Below are 20,169 nucleotides of genomic sequence, written 5' to 3' on the forward strand. Positions count from 1 at the left end.
AACACCACAATCTAGATCAAGGTCCAAACATCCTTACCAAACAGTCACAACTCACGAAAAACAACATAACCATTATTTTAAATATTCAATAGTCGACAATCTTTCAAGACAAGAACATGTGGCAATACATTAACTTCACTGTTTAAAATAGTCAAAACTATATGCTACAGTCCTCTTCACACCAGGTGTCATCAAAGCAAACCAATGCCAAAACCCGAGTGTAAACATCTGAAAGAAGTGTGTCTCGGTAAGAGCTAAAATCTTCCAACCAAGCAACTGCACACGGTTAGTCTCAATATCAGGGACGACTTGTTGGCTATTGAAGAAACGCCAACCGACAATGTAGCAGCATGGTGCTCGGCAGGTCAGCCAGTTTACATCAAGAATTTCTCCGAAACTTCACCTTGGATCCCAACATTCATCATAAAATCAGCAGGCATTCGGTCATTCCTCGCGGAAACAAATGACGGGTGGCACCAACGTCTGAACCTGGACCACATTCGCCGGTGTCAATTACGAAATCCAGCTGAAAACAACAGGAAAATATCTTTGCCATCTTCTGTGTTTCCTACCACTTGGATACTAACGGATGAAAAAGAAGCCCATGGACAGCCGGATAACCGAACAAAAGAGACGAGTGAGGCCAGCGGCTCAGATGCACCAGAGGTCCATCCACACACTGCGACCAGACAGCATGGCTGGATGATCAAATAGCTGACACACCTAGAGTACTATGTGTTGCAGTAGTGCATACCAACCAAGAAGGGGAACATATGTAATGCCGTAATGTGGGGTTTCACTGCGCGACAGCGGGGCAAAGTTCTCCGGCGCCCCACGCCGGCTCGTTGGGCCATACACCGACACGGGCCTGTACAATGCTCATCCAGATCAAAGCTTGCAGGGATTTGGACTGAACCCAGGACCCCTGGGTTCAACCCCGACCCCTGACAGTTTCAATCTTGATTAGTGTCGTACTGGCTCTTGTTAGGGTATCACTACTACCTGAGGCATGTTAGAGGCACCCCCCTGGTGCATCTAACATGCGTTATGATACGTCACTGTAAGGCCACCAGAAGAGACACACATCTCAATGCCTTCGAAAGCGTGACCGGTGAGTGGCTAGAGCAGTCTCCAGGTCAGGCCTCTGTGCCAGCGTGCTGCCCAGTGTTGGTCGTTTCTGCTTCGGGAGTGCTTCCTTCGCTGCTGCGAACGTTGGGTACCTCTCAATGTGTTCAAAGAGTCCAGTTAGCAGCTTCTGGATGTAACCTAAGAGCAAAAAATTCACAATAAGAATTAAACATAATGGGATAAAACAGTGCATAAAGGTACAAAAGGAAGCGACAAACCGGACAGGAGAGAGCACTGACTCGCAACTAATATGTATTTTTACAGATAGACAAGGAGAAAGACAACACACATTGATCCACACATTCACACGCACATCATCTACCGATGATATCTACGCATTACTGCACGTGCTGGACCTTCAACGTCAGTTGCAGGAATTTTAGCTCCTTACTCGACAAAGCCACTGACGCTGAGCTAATGCAGTTTTTTCGACCACTGTGGATGTAGAATGCCTCAAGCACGTTATGTGTCACCTTTTCTTTGTGCCTTCCCAAAATCGTGGTGGTATTGAAAGACGGTTTGCACAGGCACTCTTTACAGTGAACTGAAAAGTGCACTCCCACTGTGGCTCCGAGATAGTACCTGTGCTCACGGAGCCCATCGTTCAGAACGATAGGTTGTGTGAGCACAAGTACTACTGTATCTCGGAGCCACCAGTGGGAGGGCACGTTTCAGTTCACTGTAAAGAGTGCCTGGGCGAATCATCCCGTGAGGTGCTTGAGGAATTCTACATCCACAGTGGCAGAAAAAACTGCATTAGCTCAGCGTCAGTGGCTTTGTCGAGTAAGGAGCTAGAATGGACCTTTTTCCAGTAAGCTTCTCCGCATGCGTACACTTCCGCTGTCGCCATTTTCACAGGACACCGGGACGCGGCGCCCTGCGAAAATGGAGACAGCAACATTGTCAGCATCTATCTTCGTGCGTATTTAGTCTATATTGAATCATGGTTTTTTTAGTATCGGTAGTATGGGGTATAAAGAGCACTGAAAACTGAAAACGGCACGACGCCAATGTGTTTTGACCGGCGGAGGAATGTTGGGCTGCTCTTCTATTGTAGTTCGCAGACAACTCCCCAGACGGCGCTTGTTACTCGAAAAAGGTCCATTCCTGAAACTGACAACGAACGTCCAGCCTGTGCAGTAATGTGTAGATATCGGTAGAAGATCTGCGTGTGAACTTGTGGAACAATGCATGCTGTCTTTCTCCTTGTCTATCAGTAAAAATACATAGTTACGGGTCAGCACTCTGTCCTGCCCAGTTTGTCGCTTCCTTTTGTACCTTTTTGCGGTTTTATTAACCAGTACCAACTTGCCCAGCTGTCAACCTTACTACAATAAGAATACACTCTTCATCTTACTGTAACAGCCCCTTGACATCTCTGGCCCATACAGTGTGCGAAATTCTGTGGTGCTCACATTTTCAATTTCCTTGCATAACCAGGAGATGTCAAAAGTGCCCCCCCTCCCCCCCCCCCCTTTTTTTTTACTGTGAACAAGTTTATATTAATGATCTATATGACTTTGCTGGATTGCGCTTGCCTATCTCTGCGTATGTATGCAAACGTGGCCACTGGTTGGCCACGTTTATGGAGGCACAGGATGGCGGAGTTAGCATTGCAGAAGCTGCATATGCTGCCCTTCTCTGGTGCTGCGCTTTTGCAAAACTTTCGCCGGATACTGAAAATGAAGCTTGCATTCTTACTGCGTGTACAGATATTGTTTCATCGAACGGCGATCAAGAACAAGATGTCAACCATTTCTATTTTTTATAGTAGCCTCCAGAGCGCTAGTCAATCATCTTATGCCTCCAAAAACATGGAAGACCGGTGGCCTCATTCGCGAAGCGGGAAAGCGTGATCCAGCAAGTTGCTGGCCAACAATTATTATATTGTTGGCCAGCAATTATTCAATGTAACTCGACTTTCAAGACCAAGCTGAAGGGACTCGGCTTGGTCCAAAAGTATGTAAATTATATCTATGTGTGGATGGTAATGTTTATAACTTGTGTTTTCACATAGTTTGTGAATACAGCATACCAAACTTGGTGTCTTCCATGACGGGAACAATGGTCCACTGCTTCCTTGCTCTGGAAAACTTCAGGGCGTGTTTGTCTTCGCCGTCTTCTGTGGGGCGCACCTTCCTGTCCGCATTGCAGTTGTAGTGGAGCGCTGCAATGTATGTCCTGAAAGATGCAGCAGAGCGTAACAAATTAGTAGTCCAGATGCCAGGCGAAGTGCAACACCCACCTTGCCAGCAGTCCATCATATCGGTAGCTAACAGACTTGGGGGCAAAATGAATCAGCACCCCATGGAACGCCTCCAGTCCGAACGTCTGCTCGTTCGAGGACAGCTTGGGAATGTCCCGCAGGAGGTGCTTAGAGAGCACAACCGATTCCAACTTCTTGTAGGTTTCGGTGCCTAAAAGTAAGAGCAACTATAAGCGAACATTCTCTACAACTTGCAACCCAGGAGCTCACCCTCCTCAATCCAGAGCCGATCACTGACATCCCCATGGAAGCACGCTGGGTGCAGTGGGTTCGGGTGGTGGTGGACATTGCAGATGTGCCTGGTGATTGACGTCCATTTTGCCAGGATCAGGTCCCCCTGGCCGTTGCTGGTGCGGGCGCACCAGTACAGATGTCTCGTGATGGTGTCCAGCCATTTTTCCAATGGCTTGTGGCGTGGCGACTTGGCGATTGCCACAATCTTCTTTTTAATGCCTGTAAATATAATTCCCTTTCAATGCTCCAATGTAATGCGGGCAATGAGTTTGAAAACACTTTCATTGTTGTTGAAAGATGATTTCTATAAACTGCATTATTTTCTACTGCTGTATATAGATTATAACTCCACAAACCAGTGGCAGAAGGATGATCTCATAAAAAGGAATGCTCCTTAGTCCAGAACTGTCAAGATATTTCTGAGGAAATTATAAAGAGGCTTGAATGTGCTCTAACTGCAGCTGAGACAATGCTTTGCTCAATTGCGGATCCTCAATTATATTTTGCTAAGACAAAACTTATAAGCAAATTTTATGCAGGGCTTAGGTGTTCATGTGGCATACTTCCAGCTCCAGGCTTCACCGGAACCTATGCTGGTGAAGCTGTGCCCTATGCTCATGTATGGGTGGAGGCACACTTTTTCTGCTAGCTCCACAAAAGCATTGCCTGATGTTCCATTTTCACTCAATGGCAAGCAAGCAGACTCTCCTCTGCAGATGCTGTTGGGTCTTGGAGGGAGGAAAAAACCTGGAGAACATGGGTTCATGCGACCTGTATAGGTCCTCGGCAGGGGCGGATGCAGGAATTTCCTGAGGGGGGGGGGGGGGGGGGGGTCAGCTGTTGGTCAGCGTACCCTATGTTTAGAAACCCCCTCCCCCTCTCCCTCGTTTCACGCCCTAAATTTTACACATGCAGAAATCAAGAGGGGGCTCAGGACATCCGGACCCCCCTTCTAAATCCGCCCCTGGTCCTCGGTCGTGTTTCTCGAGCTCCATCATTGGTGTAGCCCCTCAAGATATTTCCAAGATTTTCCAACACCAAGAGTGACAGAAGAAGCAATTGTCTACATGCAAACTAATAATAAAAAAAAAGTGGAAGGTTTTAAGAGAATGGTAAAACACGAGCAGGAGATAAAATGTGGTTTCGTAAAAGCACCCTATCCCGCATGCAGCCTGTACAGAGGCTAGGGTGGATAAAATGGTCTTTCCTAAAATGTCCTTATACCGCAACCAGCCTATCTTCGGTTCATGCAGCTCAGCAAGTATTTTGGCCTGGAAAACTAGGGACTTCCTGGCAGCTCCTAAGCCTCAAACCTCCAATGTTGTGCTCCCTCTTTTTCATTAGTGATTTATCACAATAACCTTCCTGAACTGGCATCACAAACACCACTGGTTGGTGATAAGCATGCTTAAAGTGCAACTTCAACCTCTGCTTGCCTGCACTTGGAGCTGTTTTATCTTCAGAGATGCAACAATGCATTGGTAAACAAAGATATGTATTATTATAATCATCTCGTTGTTGTATTTGGCCTGTTTTTAGTTTATTGTCCTGGGGTTTCTGTTTGACCAGTCAACCTTTATTTCAGTCAATTTCGTGGGATATGTGCTTTTACTGTGATATTGGCTTACCTTTGCTGACATGCCAGATATCAAAGCGGTGCTGGATGAGGGGATGCTCTCGCTTCATGTACGCGCTGACCTGCAGGTGCCTGTCAGTGACAAGGACCTCCACGGTGATACCCAGTTCCGCAAAGTAGACTAAAGACCTAGTCAGCCCCTCCAGTTCCATGTGGCAACTTGACTTCACCTCAGTCGACTGAAAAACAACCGGTATACAAATGCCATGAAATCTGCAAGTCCATAGTAGTAATAAATTTCTAGGATTAACAACTTCATTGAACGAAAGTGTAGTATAAGTGTAAAATACCCCAAAAATTAGAACACCGGTTCTGAACAATTGCGTCCGCTGCCATTGCTTATAAATCATTAAGAACATTAATTTTTTCTATTTAAGCAACATTAAAAACTATTGAATTCCGATTTAAACCCTTTCCTCTTTGAGAGAGTGAAAGCATAGTTGTGAAATAAACTAACTTGCAATACAAACATCATGCTATAAAGGAATTACTAAAATAAGGGAACATTTCCAAACTAATGTCAGGCATAACTAACATCAACTTCTATAACTGAAGAGAATTGACAGGCGAGCTGGGATAAGATTCCGATGGAGACCCAAAAGGAGGCGTGAACGAACAGACAACACAGAAATGTCACGTGCAGCTGTACTAATATGCTCTGAAGCAAGATAATGGACAGCCATAGCTTTAATGGCATGGTTGCCATCCACGGACCAATGTAGACGTGACACGATTATGTCCACTTCAACTGACACATTCCCAACCGGTCCTTCGATGCCGAACATCCCGCCACAGTCCATCCAGCGCCATAACTGCCTCAAGGAAATCAGAGGTGACAGCGCACTTTTGCTTCCCGTGCTCAAATCTCGAGATCTGCCTAACATCTCGCCTCCTTCGCTGCGTCTTCTCGGGCCCGCACTGCCGCATTGGCACGCATTCTGTATTTTGTCCTCTCGGCTTGAGCTTGTAGCTTTATCCCCGCTACAGTAGCATTTTGTTAATTTCATTATTGTAATTATAATTTTATTTGCACAAGAACAGGTGCATCCACGGTGGCATGCTAAGCTTAGCAGAAAGGTGAAAACCCTTACACGTGTGCACCTACTAGCCTGCCGCCATGAATGTTTCCTGTTATTGCTTGGTATTCTCCACATGAGTGAGTGCTGTCTGCATTGGGTACTTCAAAGAATACACTTTTTGAGTTGACAAGCATTATAGCTGAATGAGAAGAGCATCGTGCTGCAAGCCGTTGGATACTAGGATCAATTTCCCGCAGGCTCTATCTGGGAACACATTTTTGTAACATTTTCGTCGAGGTGGAGCACGCACACACAATGCGTAACTAGAAAGAGTCCCACTAACAGCTATCACTGTAAAATTTCACATGCAGCTGTGATTTTTCGAACAAAAATAGCACTCGGATAGATTGAATGACAAGCATAGCCTGGCAAGCCTTCCTTCAGCACCTGGAAGGAGACCTGCATTTGGTCCGTCCTTCTCTTCTTTGCATTGCCTGACCATCTTTTCTTCTCTATTAGTCTCTAGTCTTTACAATACACAAGTAGTATGCAGGTAGTTCCAGGGCCAAAACTCACCTGCACGCTCTTGTGACACTAGATTGGAGTGTTATATAAATGGTGGAAAACATTTGCAATGCCCACCTGTACAAGTTCCAGGTGAATAATACGGTTGATTGATGTCTCCAGCAGCGAATAAGTCCCGTGCAGGGCAGAAAAGCCAGGGGAGTCCGATCGGCCGTCGCCGGCCAGCCGTAGTGGCCGCCCCTCCAGGCTCTTGACAAGAGTGCGCTGTTCAGCTCTCCATACCTGTTGTAAAAAAACAGAGCATTGCTAAACAGAAATTAAGGAGCATGTAAATTTACAGCAATTGATCAGGAAAGTAAAAACAAGGACAGATGACAACAGGGGAGGGTTGCATCCCTTGTCTTTGATTAATTTCCAAAATTGCTGTGCATATTCTAAAAGATAGCACAATCTAAGCTGCTTACGTTCATCACTGCTGGGAGCACGTAGCATCTCTGATACTCGTTGAACTGTGTGGAATGGATTCTGGCGACGCCCATGATATCGAAGAGGCGGAGCACCTTTGTTGGGCAGCCTCCACTGAAGATGATCCCGCTACACATTAAGATGTTGCCCTCCGGCTTGCCATGACACTTAGGCTGGCTCTCCCAGATGCTGGTGTGGCCAGCGCCGCAAGTGGTGGTGGCCTTCACCATGGATCCGACGAGGTCAAAGGAGACTTGGGTGTTCATGGAGAAGCAATCCGAGCACCGCTTCAGGAGCTTCTTGAGGCAAGACCCAAACACGATGTACTTGTCGGCGGCTGCTTCACTTTCATCAGGTGCTGCGCCAGTTCCTGGGGCCCTTTGAGATAGAAAAAAAAAAAGAGGAAAATTAAACTTCAATCAAAAGAAAAATGTATAGCGCCTTTGTTGAGTGGTTTGCTCAAACAGGGTTTGGACGGTTATAAAATTTACCGGTTATAAGCTGCAGCCCTGATTGAGCAGCTCTCGCTGCTCTACTAATAATAAACTTAATTTAGGCTCGGGAAAGCCATATAGCTTTTATAAAAATCATTTAACTTAAAATAAGGTATTTCTAGCTCTCTCTCCCTTTCTAAGAGAAAAAGAAACAAGACCAACAATGGGGCACTAATAGTGTCATGCTAAATACATCATAACGAAGTTCCAATCACAAAAAGTTATTTTACTCAACTCTTCATCGTCTGAGTAGTTTGGACGGTAGTCAGGATCACTTGGATCCTGAAGAAGACCCAGAGGATCACTGCAAAAACACGAGATGTTTAAATGAATATCTCCACAACCAACACTCATTTCCAGACGTCTGCGTGCCGAGGTGGCTCTCATGCAAATTTCAGTACACAGATACACAAATGGGCTTGAACCCCAGGCCAACACACAAATCCCCATATTGTAGGCTTGAAATCGAGCCAAGATGTCTGTAATCTGACAGAAGCTTCTTGACTGAGATTTTGGCTTTTTGAGCTGAGATTTTGGCAATGTGTAAAGATCACAAGGCTCATCCGAATTCATCCTTAGGTATGCCGACACCGTATGCCATTCATCAGTCTGTACATGATATTTCCGAATTTCATTTCATTCCCAGAGTCTAGTATTAAGAAATCTACAAGTTTTGAATAAAGGGGGTTAAGTGCCACTAACTGGTCACTCAAAGTAGAAATTAAAACTGTGGAAAACCTAAGTTTGAAATAAATGCAAGGGTGCAATTGAGCTGGTGTACATTAAACATGATTTAAAAAAAAAAAGGGACTGCAGGTAACGACACACACACTCAAAAGTCTCAAAATACAAAAATTGGGACTTGAGTGCGTGTGTGCGTCACAATCTGCAGTCTCGTTTTTTTTTTTTTTTTTAAAATCATGGCTAACTTTGAGGCCGCAGTAACTAAATCAGATAGCATAAATCATGTATATAGTTTGAAGGACGAGAAATCTGATCTGCAGTGCTGTCCATCTTCCCTCAGAGAGCTAGCCGTACTAAACTGCTTCAAGGGAGCCAAGAGAATCTCTCATGATGCTCTTCGCACAAGATGTCATATGCCACAAGATAGCAACATTTTTCCTTCAGTGCATTTCGGGTTTGCATATATGGACCTTTGTGTAAAGCATAAAGAAATAAGAGCAAAAGTGAACTGAGGATCTCTTCTACAGAGGAAAATTTTCCTCTTAAAGGGTAACTGCAAAGAAAAAAAAAGTATATTTTTAAACAGCCTAATGGACCTTTTCCGAGAAGCGTACTGCGGACGCACGAGCGCCCGATGCCAAGCGGCGGAAGTCAGGAACGAAAAATCGAAGAAATTCGGAAGGAGGCTGTATATCAGCGAGTAGAACACGTAACTGCAGCATATATATAATTGTGTTACACAAAAAAAGAATGTCGACGGAAAGGAAAACCCGACGTTTGGGAGGGCGCTGCTCAGAGAGCAAAGAAACTGGTAGCGTAGCTCCTATTATCGATTGGTAGTGCAGGTAGGTCACTTCCTCGATTTTTAGTTCGTGCAGCCACCGCCTGGTGCCGTCAGTATGTGGAAAAGGTCCATTGGGACAAGCATGTTTCAAAAAAAATTTTTCTGCCAAAAACGAAATTGTTTAAAGCAATATTTATAGCGCGAGACTCATTTTAGTTTGCGGCTATTTCGTCCGTTTTAAATCACGCGCCACAAAGTTTGTATTCTACGTCACGGAAAGGCTGCTATACGTCATGGGTAACGTATTCCAGCCACTCCGCACGCACTTTGAAAGAGCGCGAGTTTTAAATGTGGAAAAGTTGTAACTTCAACTAAATTACGTCATACGGCGTAAATATTGCTAGAAAAAATTTGTTTTTTCGCGGAATATTTGTTTTGTGACATGCATGTCCTAAATAGGCTGTTTAAAAAAAAAACATTTTTTCTTTAATGTGGGGTGTCATTTCACGAGTCAAGAGGAGCCATAGTGTTGCACATATAAATATGCATGGCAAAACGCATTTCAGTGTGAAGGCATGCTTACTCATCTGAGTCCGAGCCATCAGCGTCGTCTATTGGAGCCTCTGCCGAAACTGGATTTTGTGTGGCTGAGTTCGTTTCTTCAGTAGTCTCAGTCTGCACTTCCTTGCTCAGTTTAGCAAATGCTGGCTGGGTACCTGTAACGGTGAACAATCTTCAGGCATTAGAACAAGCTCAAATTTTGCAAGGGTAGCATTCAAAGAGCAATAAATTACACATGCTGTGCGACCTCTTTTGTCATGCGTATGTGGGTAAGGCATTCTCACCAAAATATTTTTTGATCACTCATAAACAGGTTAGACCTTTTCCTTGGTCGATAGTGCCTGCCTAGCCAACAAGTGGCTGAGACGGCTCTCAAGCCTGGTACACATATTAACGTTTGACTGCATTCGAAAGCAGAATGGCACGCTTGCGGTCAGTTGCAGAAGCGTGTCGCCTAGTAACGGGACAATGCTTGCCTTATTGCACAGCACTGCAAGGAAGTTGGACTCGGTTTAACTTTGAGTGCAGAAACACTTGAGGTGTGTTGCAATGGGCCAATCAGAGGCCCGCAGCAACGCGGGAACAGTACACCATGTTGTTTGTTTATCCCCATTCGCCGGCGTCGTCGAGTTGTCGCTGAAGTGTGCTTCTATGAAGTATTTCTGCGTTTGACAGCAAGGATTACCGCAGGATTATGTTCACTGGTGACAGTGGTTGGATATATTCACGCCAGAGGTACTTTTCGCTCCTTACTTTATCAGAATATAGACTAACTCATGTTTACAAGCAAACTGGAGCACCCCTAGCAGACGCCACCGGCACTGTGCATGCGCGATGGAAAGTGGACAAGAAGCTCGCCGTTGCCCATAAACAAACTATTAAAATGCGATGTTGTCGGCGTCAGTGTGAGTCCTCGTGCTCTTTTTCGTATTGGAATTGTTGATTCTTCGTCTTCCTGGCAATGTCTGACTACTTGAGCGGCCTCAGCGACATTACCAAGGCTCGCTACACCGCAAAACTTTGCATGAATAATGTGACATGTGACGATACATTCCATGTAGACGCTGCAGAATGGACGCTAAAGCCTGATTTGTATGATGATATTCTGCTCGCAATTTTCAGTTGCAACGTCGCTCGGGCTTCAAAAGCGTGAACCGTAGCTGAGGTGGTCGCTGTCGATAATGAAAATCGCAAGCATAATCGGACCAAGTTAATCAGGCATAACAAGTCGGTAATGGCCACTGGTAACAATGATCACCATCTTTTTGTATCTACTGTTTACACCAGGCTTGCTTACCCCAACCAATCTTTAAACTATTTTGAGGCATACACTTACTTCTTATCGCAATTAGCGGGCCAACATTTGGTCTACAAGCCGGTGTCGTCTGAAAGAGCAGACGACAAGCAGAAATGTTTGAAAGAGCAGACGACAGTTTGAACGATCAGGCGTCTGAACTTGAAGATGCACTGAACTAAGTCCGCAAGGGGTCCGTCCAACTTAACGGTTTTCCTGCGTTCATGTTGGTACAAAACAAATATATCTGATGACCACAAGTATCCGTGAATTTAACACAAAGTGCTTCCCGCCCAAGCAATCGTGGTCCGACAACGTCGGGATTTTTTTTTTTTTTTCACGGCACGTATTTACATTTTTGGACGAACTGAGCACATGAAAACTGACCTTCAAGCCCTTCTCAACTCCTTTGGAACTGCCCCAGTCACGGCGTTTTGACAAGAAGGCAGGTTTTTCTCCGATTTCTTTCAAAACAACGCAGGAATGCACGTCTCGCATGGCAACTTCCGCCCACAGCCCCAGACCGGAAGTGCGCTTGACGCGCCACTACCGCGCTGCGACATAATAGAGTTGAGTTTGTGTATTCTCTCGCTGGTGGTAGGGGATGTTCGTGTTGTTGCTGGTACTTTCAAGAGTTTCACCAGCGTATCAAAGGAATATCAAAATTATTTCAATTCCCATCGCTACTGTAGAAAGGGCTAATGCAGACTTTGTGTGGCATGACGTTTAGCTGAGCTGGCACTGTTTAGAGATAGTGACTGCCGGTCGTGCCGCCGCTCTCATCAGGATAATAAATATTTTTGAATGCTATTTGCCTTTTCCAAATTTTTTTTGTTATTGTCACATTCGTCAAACCCTCATCAGAATTTGAGATGTTCTCAGATCACAATCGCGAGGTCGTTTCTTCAGACCCTTTCATAAAAAGTTTCTAGTGGTAGCCGATGAACATGCGTTTTTGTCACCGCAGTCTTCAATGTGACAATGGACAAGATCTGTCTTGTTCCGGAGCACATCAGGACTCAGAAGCAGGTCTTTCTAAGGTTGGGACAGTATGAGTAGCCAGAGTCACGCGGACCACCAGAGAACTTCAAAAAGCCGTGTCGATGTGGCTGCTGGCAGCTGACATGCTTTTGGTGGATATCGCTTGCTATTGGTGAGCCGAAAGCGTCAATAACGTTCTACACTACTGTGTGTGCATGCCTTCCACAAACGACTTCTGCAATGTTCTGCATCCGCATTTCTGCAACTGACCACACCACACTCGAACGCAAATGTGTGACCCAGGCTTTACTTTCAGCGAAGACAAAAATCAGACTGCAGGACTGTAACTGAGCTGATGAAACAAGCCCTTGCCTGCAGACCGTACACTGCTGCTCGGCACTGTCTCTATGCAGAAAAGATTCAGAGCCATTCTCAGATTCAAATTAGATCTCTGGTTCTATACCTGCTACAATGATACTGCACAGGGCAGATTTCCCACTTTGAAATCTTAACAACCTGTTTCTGCATATGCATGTGGTATCCACACCTTAGATATGAACAAAGCACAATGTATATCCTGATTAAAAAAAAGACGATCACAAGGAAGTGCTTGTTTTTTGTCCACTTGCATCACGAACCAACTAGCCCAAGTACTGATACATCCTCACCTATGCACCTGACTTTGATCTTGGTCTGGTTCTTTCGCGTGCATGTTTGCAGAGGCTCCGTTTGTGCGCCGACACAGACATTTCGTGGAGTCGGTTCAGTATCCGGCTCAGAAACATCCATGGAAAGCTGCTCACAGTCTGGAACAAGGGCTCCATTTCCATCTGGGCAGGGGTTTGGGTCCGGGACCGAATCGGCGGCACCCGTCGCAGCGCGTTCGGCGATGGCTTCGTCGACAGCCTGCGTTTATAAACAACGTCGCACATCGCATCATTCGTCTGCTATTCTCACACTTCAACAAGCAAAACCCGAAGTCGGCCAATATATAATTACTAAAACTTGTCAAAAGTACTTGTGAACCAGTAATGAGAGCAGAGAAAGCGCTCGCGCGCATATGGATCAGCTCCCTGTGGCCTCAATAGCGAGCAAAACGGCAGGAGTCGGAGGTAGTGTGTGTCATAGAAAACACGTCGTGACTTTTTAACTAAAAGAATTCAACGCTTTTAGAAACCAATATTTGACTTACGTCCTTGCGTCTCCTCTTCGCAAACGCGCCACGGAGAGGGGTTGGTGGTGCAACGACGTAGTCGAAGATGGTCGGTACGGCGTCCGGCTTCAGTCTCGGAGCCCTCTGCGCTAGACCGAATTCTTTTGAAAGCCGCGAGCTGAGCTCGTAGCTATCGTCTGTGAAGTGCACGCTGCACAAGCGAGACGCTTTTGTAGGAACCCAGTGCGCCCGACGCACTGCGGCAATCCATCTTGCTCGCCGCGGCAGGTCTCGCGGGAACACATGAAACGTCACGTCTTTTTTCGCACCCCGATCGTTGTGGCACCCCACCGCACAACAAAAGTCACCACCCATTCATAAAAATGAAATCTATAGCAAAGCCACGCTATAAAGAACGGATCAGGAACAACTCCGCAGCGCTTGATAGCACACGAGGACGGCCGCGATCACTGATGTGACGTCAGAGCGTCTGCTCTTGACAATGTTGCCAACGCAAACGCCGTATATTTGCAGGCAAAATTTGAGCAGTTTGGACTTGAATGAAAATTCAATTACCCATGCAAGGAAGCATAAGAAATTCAGGATATTGTGCGGAAGGTATATCTGGACGTAATGACAATACATTTCAACTGTTTTATTGAAGGCAAAATTTCACCGGACACTCCCTTTAAGACTACCTACATGTAAGAATGCGAAAGCATTCCTACACGCAGCGCATTCCTACAAGCAGCGCGTCACTTCTTCCTTTTTCACACGGCGCTCCGGCGGTGGCATCACGGTCCTCCACTGCTCAGGCGCGGTGCCCCCTCCGGTTCTAAGGCTTGCTGGACGATGCATCTGCGTTGCTGCGCTTTTGTTTGTGTTGTATTTCTGAGGCGCGTCCGCTTTGACTTGGAGCGGCCCCGATGGCTTCCGTGAAGAAGCATCTGATATGACGCGACGCAGCCAATGAGAAATTAGGGGCCGTTACACTCAGCCATTGGAGACTTCGGTGCCGTTTTCTGCCTGCTTCACTCCATGGGTCATTTAATGCTTTCGTATAAAAATTTGAAACGGCAATCAAGAGCGCCAACAACAAAAGGGACGTAGAAGACACACAAAAATGGATGGGTGCGCCGACCAGCTCAATCAGAAGTTTTAAATAAACATAATGACAACTTGAAAATGTACGTTTAATTGCATAGACGTTTTCATGGCGAAAAATTCCTAAACAAGAACTGCCAGCCATGCAAAGCACTCCAGGTCGTAGTCTCTTTATGAACCAATTTTTGACGTACAAAAAAAAAACTACCCGCGACCTTTATTTTCGATGTCCTATATAATGAATTGGATGCAGTATTTGAGCAGTTATCGTTTCAATTTGTAATGCCCGCGCTAATTAGAGCGGTGAAATTTACATCGTAGATTCAAGTTGTGGTGCCACCTGATACCATGACGTCACGGGAGGTCAATTCAAACGCGAAATTTATTGGGAACGTTGACGTTACGTGATCCAACGACACGTGACGTAGTCGCGTGACTTCACATTATATATCTTAAAATGAAGCATTAAAAGAGTTGGCTATTCAAACTTGTAATTTACGGCGCGGAAAAACAATTTACGCTGAAACACGCACACCAGTGAATAGCAACCTTCACGCAATGTATATATATATATATATATATATATATATATATATATATATATATATATACATACAGGTTGCGTAGTGTATCGCGAGTAAGGCCCAGTTGCAGCCGTTAGTCGCTCGCCTCGTTCGTTTTAATCATGGCTCCCGCCTGACCGAGACCCGTGGTTACAGTGTCCCATGCTCTCTCAAACCGCGCGTTCTCACAACGTGAGGACCGCGCGCTTCCCAACATGTCCCGCCATCTGCTATAGCATAAGCAGATACATCACAGGTTGTTTCACGAAAGGTGGACAAAATCGATATTACGAAAACTACGCATCGCACCAAAAACAGGCTTATGTCGTTTTGGTGCTAGGCTGCTGCACCGCTCCGTATGTAGCGATTTCAGGGCCCTAGTTGCAAGCATTTTACTCAGCTAAGTATTTTCTGGTAAAGTTTCATATACAGGATGCCATAAAAAAGAAAAAAAGATGCCGTTTTTTTACTCAAAAAATAAACTAGGGATTGCCTAACGCTCATTCACCGCCCAAAAGTAGCGCTAGAGGTCACAACCAGATGCCACAGTTTCAGCCCGATCCGATACCTTATTCAAAAGTTATAAGTAATTTTCTGAAAATTTCAATGAGAAAATGGAGCCCATTTTTGCCCGTTTTTGGTTTCTGGTGCCATAGAGCCCCATGTGTTCGAAAACTCTGTCGGCCGCCATTTTCCCATTGAAATTTTCAGAAAATCACTTATAACTTGTGAATGGGGTATCGGATCGGGCTAAAACTTTGGCATCTGGTTGTGAATTCTAGCGCTACCTTTGGGCGAAGTATGGGCGTTCGGCGATGCCCAGTTTATTTTTGTGGTAAAAAAAAAAATAAAAAAAACCTGTGATCTTGTTTTTGTGACACCCTGTACAATATTTACCAACTTCATGTACTTCTGTGGTAAATCCTAGTGAAATAAGTGGAAAAACCTATTTTTGAGGTCCTTCCAACAGGCAACGATCCCTTTGCCTTACGCGGTACGTACCAGCGCTGCATCAATAAGAAAAAAAAAAGAAAAAACTAAAATAAATTTAACGTTTTACTATTTGTTAGAAAAAAAAAAGCAAAAAAAAAAAACACTCACGGCAAGAACCGTTTTTAGACCATTTTCCAGTTCCGAGAACAGGGGCGGGGAGAGAGGAAGACATCATGAAACAAAACAAAAATTTACGTGCCTATAAAAATAAAAATACATATCAAAATCCCTCGATACTACGAATAGGGAGTGGGGACACTTGCCATGGGGACAGGGACATTCACCGCCCATCAACGTCAACCGCAGACACCCCTCTGCTGTTTTATGAACCGCCCGCTCATAAAGACGCGGCAGACGCACTACCAGCAAGGACCAAAAAAATTAAAAAAAAATTAAACGTAACATGTGACTTAATTTCGTTCTTCGTAACATCCCACGTAGCTTCTGTGTCGCTTCTGCGGGCAGCAGGCGATGGCTTACGTGTCAAATTTACGGGATTTCAAGCGGTTAGAGGGCGGTGAAGGGAGGGTCAGAGCTTCTCGAAACTGCCGATGTCGTTATGCTGGCTCCTGGACGTGTGCACGTGACACGCACCTCTTGCCTCCTCCGCTTCAGGCAGCAGAGCGGTGCACATTTGAAACTGTGCTGCTTTTTGATTCAGGGGGATGATGAGATTCTCTAGGTTCGTTCCCTAGCGACACTCTGCTTCTGATCAGCGCGCCAGGCGTGTAGAAAATGACACGGCTCTTGGACTCTTGTGCAAGAAAAAGCGTTGCCGTGATCGGGACCTGCTTGTACATGGAGAGTTCGGTAGTGTTTTGAAGATGCCGCCTGTGTATAGCAACTCCGGTCACGCGAAGCCCGATATACTACTGAAAACTGTCCCCGCGCTGGGTTTCCTGAAGAGCATACGAAAATACTTGCAGAAAGACAATCAGCGTTTTTAAAAAACCCGTCGTATTTAAAACTGCCTGTGGCTAACAGGACGTGTGAATGCCTAATTGCCAATATTGTAACCGACATGAATGATGTTGTGAAGTTACTGCGCAGAATTGATGCTGCTAAACGACCAGATGAATTAATGGCATTTCACCCGTTTTCCTCAAATTTCAGTAAATGGTAGCGCCATGTCATTTTGCTAGAATCATAAAGCTATACACCAACTCAACTCTCCTACGTCACGCCGCGGTGGTGGCGCGCCGGACGCGCTTCCGGTCTCGGGCGGTGGGCAGAAGTCGCCGTGCCAGGCATGCATTCCTATGTTCCTTTGGAAGAAACGAGACAAAAAACCTGCCTTCTCGTCAAAATGCTGCGATGGGGGCTTTACCAAGAGAGTCTGGGAAGGTTCGAAGATCAGTTTTCATGTGTTTTTGTACCCTCCGTTCGTCCGAGAACGTGGATAGCAGCCGTGAAAAGGGCAAACCTGACGCTGTCGAACTACGATTGCGTGTGCGGGCCACAATTTGTAGTCGCCAGATGTATTTGCTTTGTTCCAACATGACCGAGAGAAAACCCCCAAGTTGTCCGGACCACCCACGGATTCAGTGCGTCTTCAAATTCACACGGCCGTCTGATCGTTCGAACTTTCGTCTGCTCTTTCAAAGTTGCTTTTTGTCGTCTGCTCGTTCAAACAAAAGCGGCCCGTAGACCAAAGTTTGACCCGATGATTGCAATAAGAAGTAATTGCAGGCCTCAAAAGACTTAAGTAGGCTCGGTGTAAACAGTAGATACAATATGTTAATTATTGGTACCGGTGGCCATCACCTACTTGTTACGCTTTCTCTCTTCCCGCTTCCGATTTTCAGTATCGATGTCGATCATCGCCGCTACCTTTTACACTTTTGCAGCACGAGCGACGTCGCGACCGAAAATAGCTACAAGAATCACATCATGGTTTTGGCGTCCATTCTGCAGCGTTCATGCGAATAAATCGCCACACGTCAAATTATTTACGGAACGTTTAGCGGCGTAACGAGCCTCGATAATTTCGCTCAGGCGATTGAAGTGGTAAGACATTGCGATGAGGACGTAGAATCGACAACTCCAACGCGAAAAAGAGTAGGCAGACTCACAGAGACGCCGACAACGTGACATTCGAGTGGTTTGTTGACGCGGGACGCCGTGCTTCTTGCCCGTACCCCATTACGCATGCGTTCGAACTGTCGTCTGCTCTTTCAAACTTGGCTGCTTTTTGTCGTCAGCTCGTTCAAATGACAGCGGCTCGTAAACCAAACGTTGACCCGGTAATTGCGATAAGAACTAAGTGCAGGCCTCAAAACACTTTCGAAGGTTGGTTGGGGTAAGTAGGCTAAGTGTAAACAGATACAAGATGTTTATCGTTATTGTTACCAGTGGCCATCACCGACTTGTAATGCCCGATTCTGCTTGCGGTTTTCAGTATCGACGTCCACCATCTCAGCTACGGTTCTCGCTTTTGCAGCCCGAGCGACGTCGCGACTGAAAATAGCGAGCAGAATCTCATTGTGGGAGTCAGGTTTTAGCGCCCATTCTGCGGCGTCGACGTGAAATGAATCGCTGCAAGTCACATTATTCACGCAAAGTTTTGCCTCGTTAGTTTTGCTGAAGCCGCTCAAGTAGTCAGACATTGTTAGGAGGACGTAGAATCAACAGTTCCAGCGCGAAAAAGAGCACGGGGACTCCCACCGACGCCGACAACAACGCAATTCAATGGTCTGTTTATGGGCGACGGCGGGCTTCTTGCCCACCATCCACGGCGCATGCGCGGCGCCGGTGACGTCCGCTAGGGGCGCTCCGGTTTGTTTGTAAACATGAGTTGGTGTATAAAGAGAGGGTGGGCTCCAATTGATTGGAAAGTTTCAAACGTCACACCTGCTTTTTCCGGAAAATTTAGCAGAAAATATTCCCGCAAATTTAGCGGAAAATTTGACCACCGAATATAACGGACAATGTTCCCGACAAATTTAGCAGAAAAGTTTACCACGCGGCCGTGGCGGGGCTCGACTTGATTCTGGGGCCTACGGTAAAGGTCAAGGTTGTCTGGGTCCCGGGCCACGCGTGTATCCAGGGCAACGAAGCGGCACACCGGCTGGCAAGGGCGTCCATGACTTACCCCTCGGCCGGTCGGCCGCTCCTACGCCTTTTGGATGTTCTAACCTCCGGCTCGGACACAAACACTGACACCTCACCACCACTCCACCCTCGCACCGAGGCCAGGCGGCGCCTGTCCACCAGGTCACCCGAGTGCGCGGTCCCAATTCCACGGGGATATCCGCGGGCGGCCGACGTCCGACTTTGTCGTATCGCGACCGGCTGCGTTTCGACACCACACCGCCTCGCCCGCATCAGACTACGTTCCCCAAAGCATCCCGGTCGTGACCTTTGCTCAACTAGCCCCGCTTCTCCTCAGACCGAGCGGACCGTAGGCCTGACCCCTGATACAGCATCTAGCGACCATCCTTCAGCGCCTCTTGCCACCTTGGATCACCTGCTGTGGGAGTGCTCAGCAAGACGACAGGAGAGGGAGGCTGCACTAGGCCAAGCTCAGCCCTGCGAGTCGACCCAAAACGCGAGAGGCTTGGACGGCACCAACAGGTTCCAATGAAGCAAGGAAGCTTGTCTTCGACTCGCTGTTGGGTTACATCAGAACGGCCGGCTGGTGTAGCCGGCCTCATATAGTTCTTCCTCCTCCTCCCCTCCCCCATTTCCCTCTCCTCTTCCCTTTTGCGGCAAGGCATGCAACCAGCCGCGTCGTACCCCCCTACACCTAAATAAAACGTTTTCAACAAGAACGCTAAATTTTACCTCCAAATGTAGCGGAAAAGTTTCCCGGCAAATCTTCCGGAAAATTTAAATGGAAATACGTGACGTCGTGTGACGTCACGTGACACGTGACGCTACCGACTGGACCACACACACACGCTTGCACGGTTTGGGAACGGGCGCGGATTTAACGGGAAGGCTTTGCGAACGTAGCCCTGTAACGCTATCGCGTTCCACTCTTAAAGGCGAAGCTTCAGCGTCCCCCAAACTTTTAAATCAGGGATTCACTACAAATTATTGTCGTTGCTTAACGGATCGTATTGTGCGCCCCAGACGTCGCTTTTGTCCTCCGGACATTAGTCTGTCACTCGATAGTCGTACAAAAGTGGCTTTTATTGCTCTTTCGCCCGTGACTTTGACATCAGTACATGCAACGTGAGAGAGTCACGTTTCCCCCTCGGATGCTCCGATTGGCTCACTGGAACCGTTGCCTTCACCATTTGCCAAGTTGCAGTGAGAGGGAGTACAGAGTTGCCGAGGGGAG

The 20,169-nt window shown here is 46.5% G+C and overlaps 1 protein-coding gene across 1 annotated transcript; it reads right to left on the minus strand.

Annotated features, from left to right (window-relative positions):
- Positions 1-860: 860 nt before the first annotated feature.
- Positions 861-13,684, minus strand: LOC115328797. The gene is made up of 11 exons (XM_029990202.4): positions 13,264-13,684; positions 12,740-12,977; positions 9,819-9,951; positions 8,003-8,071; positions 7,273-7,651; positions 6,926-7,090; positions 5,257-5,443; positions 3,605-3,847; positions 3,374-3,545; positions 3,164-3,309; positions 861-1,266 (listed from the first exon to the last, which is right to left on the minus strand). Exons 1-11 carry the CDS (start codon positions 13,597-13,599, stop codon positions 1,088-1,090), a joined length of 2,247 nt encoding a protein of 748 aa, XP_029846062.2. The 5' UTR covers positions 13,600-13,684; the 3' UTR covers positions 861-1,087.
- Positions 13,685-20,169: the final 6,485 nt, after the last annotated feature.

The sequence above is a fragment of the Ixodes scapularis genome, unplaced genomic scaffold (assembly GCF_016920785.2).
Source record: "Ixodes scapularis isolate PalLabHiFi unplaced genomic scaffold, ASM1692078v2 PGA_scaffold47__10_contigs__length_4178495, whole genome shotgun sequence".
Lineage (NCBI taxonomy): Eukaryota > Metazoa > Arthropoda > Arachnida > Ixodida > Ixodidae > Ixodes > Ixodes scapularis.